Source organism: Danio aesculapii, chromosome 24 (assembly GCF_903798145.1).
Source record: "Danio aesculapii chromosome 24, fDanAes4.1, whole genome shotgun sequence".
Lineage (NCBI taxonomy): Eukaryota > Metazoa > Chordata > Actinopteri > Cypriniformes > Danionidae > Danio > Danio aesculapii.
Window position 1 is genome coordinate 4027434 of NC_079458.1, and position 8841 is coordinate 4036274.

An 8841-nucleotide genomic window follows, 5' to 3' on the forward strand; every position below is an offset into this window, starting at 1 on the left:
TATTTAGTTTTTATACACTTAGTTTTAGCAACTCGAGTTATTCAGAGCAAACAGAACATGTCCAGTGTCTACCAGAGCAAAATTTAGTCTTTGCACAGTTTACATTACATCTTGTGGAAACCTAGTAATAAAAGTCATTGTTTGAACAGACACTGAATGCAAAACTACACAAATGCAACTTAAATAGTAATGAAAGTATGAAGAATTAAGATGAACTTCTTTATATCAAAAATAATGTATGTAGTTCAACATGACTAGACTTCATTTATAGGCAAATAAAAAAAAATGTGTTGGGCTGTAAAAACGCCATCTACTGGTGTTTCTCTAAACAGCAACATGTCAGATTTTTCACCACAGTATGAGTGCTAATTAATTCTGAAAACCATTATTTTATTCTAATTCTTATTTTATTTCAGTAAGTCTTTTAGTGACTGTTGTTAGATTCAATTTTAGTCTTTAATTAATTGTACATTTTAAATGTTATTTCTGTCAACGAAAATGGTTTTTGACCAATAGTTTAAGTCTTAGCTTTTGTTTACTCAACTTGGTGTTCTGTCCAAAGGAGTGACAGAAGAAGAGAGGGTGCATCTCCATCCTCCTACTATGAAGCTGTCCCGTAGTCTTTCTGTGCCTGGACCTGAGGACATTCCCCCTCCACCCGACACCTCAGCGCCTGAGCCGCCCCTGTCTGCAGGCGGCCACACAGACAGGAGAGCAGCACCTACTCATTTTTATGCTGTCCCTCCTTTGCCTCCATCACACCACCTGCCTCATAGCCAGACACAACACAAGGTCCCACCCAACCGCAGGGTAAGAGCTTAATTAAAAAATGCCCCCAGTTGTGGTAAAAGAATATTGTTTAAAGGGATAGTTCACCCAAAAATGAACATTAACTCAGAATTTACTCACTGGCAAGTGCTTCCAAACCTTTATGAGTTCTTTATTGTGTTGAACACTAAAGAAGATACTTTGAAGAAAGCTGGAAACCTGTTACCATTGAGTAGGCGAAACAAACACTATGGAAGTCAGCACAAGAAAGAAAGTCAGACTGGTTTGGAACAAGTGAAGGGAGAGTAAATGATGACAAAATAAAAAAACAACCTTTAAAGTGCATTAAGTGTTACAAATATTGTTTTGCAGGCTGAAACTGATACCAGCAAGACGAGTGGAGCACGAATGGGTGGCCTGAGGCGAGGCTATAGCAATGCCACGCCTCCTTCTGATTTGGGCTCCAAACAGTCCACCGCACAGCGCAACCAAGCGCCAGCGGTGGCCAAGATTGCCGGTCGGCAGGGTGGGAAAGGACTGTTGGTAAAGCAGCGGAAGGTGGAGGAGACAACGGGAAGAGAAAAGCTAGAGAAAAGCTCCATTTCAATTCCGACGATTATTGTTAAAGCACCGTCTACCAGCAGCTCTGGGCACAGTAGCCGTGCAAGCAGTGAAGATACTGAACCATCTCCTGAAAATAATGAAGAGCAGGATGAGGGACAGCCTCAGAACCCGGTCATGGCTCCGACGCCAGCTCCACCTCCACCACCTATCATCCCTGCGAAAATGGAAACACTGGGCAAGAGCACAGCACAGCGGGAACGTGAACGCTTTCGTGATTCCCGCCGGAGAAGCACCTCATTCTACTACTCGTCTGAGGAGGACATGTTAGATGAGCAGGAGTCTGCTCAAACTTCACTAGAGGCTAGCACCTCTCCTCGCTTGCGCCCTTCCAAGTCTATTGATGAGGGATTGATCTCTGGTGATGCCTTAAGCATGCCGCCTGCATTTGGGTTGCCGCAGTATGCATCAGCTACACCTCATCAAGCCACTACCTTCATCCACCCATTGACAGGGAAAGTTCTAGACCCAACAAGCCCGCTTGGACTTGCGCTGGCAGCTCGCGAGCGAGCTCTGAAAGATGACCGCCGTACACGTCGAGATGAACGCCACTTCGGTCGACAGATGTCCAGCACTGGAGCTTTTCCATCTGCGGTCTCCACTCCAAACCAAAAGCCTGTTCCTCCGTTCTATATCTACCAATCACACACCTCACTCTACCTTAGTGGTGCCTCTCCAACAACAGGTGGGCCAGTGGCACAGAGCCGGCCGCAGTCTCCTCGATTGATGCGACTGACTGGTGGTGGGACAGGGAGCTTGGAATGGAATGAGCAGAATATTGGAGATAGAGAAGATAGAGGGGCACCAAAGGTGCGCTTTACAGAAAATCAAGCTGGACAGTATCAGTCTCACCATCAGGACAGGGACAACAGAGCCAATCAGTACCACACTTACCTGCGGGATCGAGAGAGGGAAGGGCACAAGAGGATACCTCCCAAGCCTCCTCCCCGCAGGCAATCCTTCCCAGGTAAGGAGAGTGAACTCAGTACTACTGACAAAAATCCCACCAGCAATTCCCAGGAAAACAGGGGAGGACAGAAGGTAGGGGAGACTGGAATAGAAAAAGAGGGAGAGAAGAATGCAAAGAGAGGGACACATCTCGGGGTTGGAGAAGGTGGTGATGTGATGATGCTTCCACCACCTGCTCCATCTGTGGATGTGGACGATGAATTTGTGTTTGCCGAACCCCTACCTCCTCCTATACAGTTTGCAAATGGAATGGAAATAGACACCCAAGGAGCAACAGAATATAATCAACAACAACAGAAGGAGCTGTCAGGATCTCAGCCACTCAAGGAGCAACAGTCTCTGCAAACACTTTCCAAACCCCCGCAAGACACCATGTCCCTACCAGACAACACGCAAGCTGACTCACAGCAAGCACCCGTCCATCCTTCTGCTGTGGTACATCCATATCTTTTCCCACCAAATCCTTTAATTCCCCCTCCACAGCTGTGTCCTAAAATACCTCCTGGAAACCCACCTCATTCGCAACCCTCTGGCTATTCCCAGCACCCAACCACCCAACCTTTACCCTCACCACAAGCGGGAGACTCTGCTGCTTCTAGTCTCACTTCTTATGACAGTGAGGTGGCTAATCTGACTCAGTCTGCTCTCTCCCCGTCCCTTCCATCTCCTCAGATTTTCCCTTCTTCCAGTTCCCCTTCTGCTCAAGCCACCTCATCTGACCCTATGTCGCTGCATCGGCCTCTCCCACTTTTCTACCCTCAGCAAGGACACACTAATGTTTCTATGCCCTATTCTACCATGGCTGCAACTGCAGCCGTAATGACTGTCACCACAACAATGCCTTTAGAAAGTACATCAGTTATTGTAGGTGATCGACTTCCTGCAGCACTTAAAGGACGTGAGTGGTCAGAGGCTGTGGTGGATTCTGGGATTGAGGAACTGGACAGTCACAGCAGCAGCGATCACCACATGGAAAACTATGGAGAAAGAAGGGAACGAGAAGGAGGCCAAGTAAAACAGAGGGAGGGAAGACGGAGAGAAAGCATGGAGAGTGGGCTAGTTGGGGATGGATTCAAAGGAGACAGAAGAGTGTCCCTGGATTCATCTCTTTCTCGCACAGATAAATTCCCTCCCAAACACAAACCACACATACATAAACCCAGACCTCCAAACCTGCCACATATGCACACTCACAATATGCCAAAATATCACTCACACACAGAGAATGGCCGCCCTGGACCACAGCTACAGCGGCAGGCTAGCGCAGCTCCCAACATGTATAGGTCAAGGGAAGAGGAAGAGCAGGAACAGGATAGAGGAGGTGACACTGCAGTGAAGATTCCAGCATTTATGGATCGTCGTCTGAACTCTCCTCTCTCCAATGTCAAGGCCAGCATTATAAATGAACTCAGCAGTAAACTACAACATCTTGGTGGCTGGCAGGGTCAGGGACCACCACCAAATCATCGGTAAGATATCTTCAAAAACAGTGACACAAAGACATGTATGTTCTTACTGATAAACCCAAACAATACAGTAGAAAGAAAAAGAGTTATCTGGGGCCTGTTTCAGGAAGGAGGTTAAGTGAAAACCCTGAGTATGTTAATCTTGAAATGTGATAAACTTTCTGTTTTAGGATGGGAGATCAAACCAGAGATAGCGGGGCATGTCAAGACAGTTACTTGACTCTTTCGTGTTTGACATACCTCCCCTTCTGAAATGAAAAACCCTAACCCAGCTTCCCGCATTTCTGGATTAACATACTCAGAGTTTTCACTTAACTTCCTTTCTGAAACAGGCCCCTTGAGTTTTGCATCAATCATCGATTGATCAATTTTAGACTTTAGACCAGGGGTGTCCAAACTCGGTCCTGGAGGGCCGGTGTCCTGCAGATTTTAGCTCCAACTTGCCTCAACACACCTGCACGGATGTTTCTAGAAAGCCTAGTAAGTGCTTGATTAGCTAGCCCAGGTGTGTCTGATTGGGGTTGGAACTAAACTTTGCAGGACACCGGCCCTCCAGGACCGAGCTTGGACATGCCTGCTTTAGACGGTAGCTGCACTTACTTTTACAAATTACATTAGCAATTGTTTGCCAGTGGTAGTCTTAGTAAGCATTCATTTTACTGTATTATTTAGCTGTTAATGAGAGAGCTTATGAGTGTTTCCCAGCACTGAGGGTTGTACTGGGATGCAGCTGGAAGGGCAACCACTTTGTAAAACATTTGACGTAGTTGCCAGAGTATGCCAGAGAGTTGGTGGTTCATTCTGCTGTGACGACCCCTGAACAAAAAGCAGGGAATAAGCGAGTAAGTGTTTTGCTGTTAGTTTAGTTGGATTATGTTAAATATTTTACACTTTTCCTATATACCAAACATGGTGAGGGTAAACACAGGTTTTAAAACACAATTAGACTATTTTATTAATGTTGTGGCAAACTTTTCAGTGGCAAGCAACTTTTTATTGATAATTTGGTCTGAAATGTATAATTATTTATGTTGTTTACACACATTTATTTACTCCTTCACAGGTTTCCAGGTGATCCCTCTGGCTGCGCACCTCTTCTCCCGGCTGCTGCACAGTCTCTCCAACACTCCTTCTCTCCAAACTTGCCCCCAAACTCTTTAACATCTAACTGCCCCAATGTGGCACTCAACCCAAACCCTGTACCATCATCTCCTCTTCCTCTAACATCTCTAACCCCAGCTTTAACCCCGACCCCATTACCTCTAACCCCAGCTCCACCTCCACTCAAAGACTGGACACCATCAAATTCGCCCATTTCTTTTCCTCATGGGATTTTATCCCCTCCATCACTCCCCCATGCTCCACTCTCTCCTCTTTCCCTGGCTCATGCACCACTCTCTCCTCCATCATTACCTCATCCACCCATTTCTCCAATATCTCTTTCTCATGCACCGCTTTCTCCTTCTGCTATCTCCCATCCACCACTTTCCCCATCCTATTCCCCCTACCCTTTATCCCCGAAGCATCGCTCTAAATATCGTGGTAAAGTTTCAGAATTCCAGTTTTCTGGGCCAGAGCTGCGGCGTGCTGAATCCCATTCATACACTCAGCGCCGCCGAGCTCCGAGTCCCCTAATCTCCTGCTCGGACCACGTACAACCTGGACCTCCACGTCCATCTTCGCTCCCTCTCTTTCCATCCACATCACTCTACGGCACTCCGTATGAAATGCAGCCCCCTTTAACCCCCCCACTGGCAGTCGCTCATCCATATTCAGACCATTTTTTCCCTCCAAATTCTCCTCTTTTCTCACTTCCATCTTCTGTGGTTCCTCAAAACCCCACGCTGGTTTCTGGTTCTCTCTCACCTACCAATTTCCTGTCTGGAGGATCCTCCCCTTCTTGTATGGGTTACCCGCCCTTAACTCCGCCTCCACCCAATCAACCTTTTGTGTCAAAACCCCTCCCCTACTGGAGCAAATATGATGTTGCTGATTGGCTGACTTACCTGAATCTGGCAGAGCACCGGGAACGTTTTCTCGACAATGAGATCGACGGCTCTCATCTGCCTTCTTTGACAAAAGAGGACTTCCTGGATCTGGGTGTGAGTCGGGTTGGACACCGCATGAATATTGAACGTGCGCTTAAGAGACTTACAGACAGGTGAGATAGGAAGATGAAGAAAATGAAGTGTAGATTTAGATGAACATGCAGATGAACTTCAGAAGTCAAATTCTAGACAAAGTAGTGAGGGGGAAATTAAAAGCTTTTTCCAAAACTAAAAATAAAGATCTTACATTTGTTTTTTTATGGTCCACCATTTCATAAATTAAACTAGCTCTGCATGGATAATTCTGCCTGCAGCTTTACTCGACAATAATTAAATATTCTGCCCTTAATGTTTTTGTATGCTTAAGATGGTGTTTAGTAAAAGAGGTTTAGCTAAGTAAGGAAGACTTCATTTGATCACAAACCCATTTTTCATCGACTGTGAACTTCATGTACATTTATTTTACAAGTTTTGGACAAAGTTTTGGACACATCTACTCATTCTTTATTATGAATTATTTACAAAGTTATATAGTAAAGCCAAAGACTCTATAATACACCAGACGTGTCACTCGTTTCTTTTTGAATGGGGAAAAGTATAACAGTCAAAATGGCTAATAAAGCCCCGCCTACAAGTACAGTAGCCAATCATTGATCATTATGTGGTGAATAAAGCCCCCCTTCTAGTACAGGAGCCAATCATCGATCACTATATGGTGAATAAAGCCCGCCTTCTAGTACACGAGCCAATCATCGATCACTATTTGGTGAATAAAACCCGCCTTCTAGTACAGGAGCCAATCATTGATCATTATGTGGTGAATAAAGCCCGCCTTCAAGTACAGGAGCCAATCATTGATCGCTATATGGTGAATAAAGCCCGCCTTCTAGTACACGAGCCAATCATTGATCATTATGTGGTGAATAAAGCCCGCCTTCTAGTACAGGAGCCAATCATTGATCATTATGTGGTGAATAAAGCCCGCCTTCTAGTACAGGAGCCAATCATTGATCGCTATATGGTGAATAAAGCCCGCCTTCTAGTACAGGAGCCAATCATCGATCGCTATATGGTGAATAAAGCCCGCCTTCTAGTACAGGAGCCAATCATCGATCGCTATATGGTGAATAAAGCCCGCCTTCTAGTACAGGAGCCAATCATCGATCGCTATAGTCTGATGATACTCGGACTAGATGTGAGCTTTTGCAGATTTTGTGATTTGGATGTTTAGAAATTAAACTAAAGGGACCGTTGTTGTTTAATCTTATTGGTGAATCCTAATATGAAATTCAATAATAAGTTTGGCAAACAGTTTGGAGAGTTTGATGTTTCCCCATTCAGACAGAATGCCCGAGCATACTGCCCGAGAGATGGCCGCCGAGTGAAATGACTTGCCTTAAAGGGACTTTGGTGAAGCATGACAATTTTAATTGTTATATTCCGACTAAATTTAAGAGGTGTATCACAGAATGCTCATACATTTTCTTTTAGTATTTAGAAAACTAAAACAAGCAGATGTGTTTCAATCAAAAGGTTACGAAAAACAAAAACTCAGTCAAATGTGTCCAAACCTTTGACCACAAGCGAATAACATAAATGCGCCAAATTATGATTTTCGCACGCCATTTAAGACCACAAAAAATCCATCCAATCAATTGAACTCCATCTCATTCCTCCAGTTAGACATGGCATTTCTTTGAAATTGCACGACTGATACGTGCCCTATAATTACATACTGCACACTTACGTAACTTTAATTGCTTTTTGAATGCCAAATTCTTCATCTTAGTCTGTAGATGACCAGTTTATCAAGCACTTTCCTTTCTTACCTCATGCTCTGCCTCCTTTCTTTTCTTTTCCTTTCCTTTCCCCCCCTTCCATGTTTTCTAGGCTCTCCTCTGCTTTCTCTGTCTCCACTGTTTCTTCTGAAGGGCAGAACGAACGCATGAGAGATGAGGCAACTCAGAGCTAAGAGAGTATTAGGGAGAACCAGATAGAGGATAGAAAGAAAGAATGGGGTTAGACAAAAGCACTCGGGATGAAAGGAAAGACTTCCACTGAAGGACAGAGATGGGCATGATTGTGATGGAGATGTGCTATGAAATACTCGAACGCTCTCGCAGATCGAACGCTAAAGTCATCTTGAGCGTGTTTGTCGTCCAGACGGGCAGTTGACTTCAGCCAATCAGAGACAGACAGAGAGAATGTACTTCTCTTTTGGGGGGGGGGATGACGAGATCAAAAGATGTAATGACTTTTAGTAACATATTATTATATTAATACAAATGAGGCTAATGTGCGTATTTTAGCGTCATGACATGCAGGCTTTTTGATTCATCTGAAAATATGATGATTAAAGTCAACATGCAGTCAGAAGGGACCCCATTTACTTTTTAATAGTGTGTCGTTTCCAGGAAAATTAAACAATGTCATATTTAACCATCCAGTCAGTTTGCAAAACACTGATATCTAACGCCCTGCCTTACGTTTTTTTTGTTTGTTTGTTTTTTATCATTGAATGTACTGCACAAGAAAGCCAGATGGGTTGCCGACTGCTTCATGTTGACTTTAAGCTGTAAAAGCTCTAAAAAGATGCCATCATAATGACAATAATAACCATATAATGATTAAGTATGTAAGTGTTTTAATACCGTAAGCAGAATCAGTCTTCCAAAGATCAGAACACAATGAAAGAACCCATCGTTTATATTGCTTAAGTGCGCTCTTGTTATGCTATACAGAGACACACACCTGCACACCAATACACACTCAATGTGCGTGTGTGCATGTGTGTGTTTTGTTATGGCGGTGGTGGTTGTTTTATAGGAGTAAAGCATAACTCCATTTCATTTGAAAATATGTTTAAGGAAATAGGAACAAAGAATATATATATATGTATGTGTGCGTGTGTGAGTGTGTGTGTGGAAATGTATGCAGAATTAAAGTATATATATATATATATATATAAA

The 8841-nt window shown here is 44.0% G+C and overlaps 1 protein-coding gene across 1 annotated transcript in view; it reads left to right on the forward strand.

Moving 5' to 3' along the window:
* LOC130218395 (SH3 and multiple ankyrin repeat domains protein 1) overlaps window positions 1-8841 on the forward strand; it is a 117926-nt gene extending 109085 nt beyond the window's left edge. The window contains exons 24-27 of the mRNA XM_056450579.1: window positions 563-810; window positions 1141-3827; window positions 4888-5985; window positions 7763-8841. Coding sequence (XP_056306554.1) covers window positions 563-810; window positions 1141-3827; window positions 4888-5985; window positions 7763-7844 — 4115 coding nt within the window. The 3' untranslated portion in view covers window positions 7845-8841. The remainder of the gene's footprint in view (window positions 1-562; window positions 811-1140; window positions 3828-4887; window positions 5986-7762) is intronic.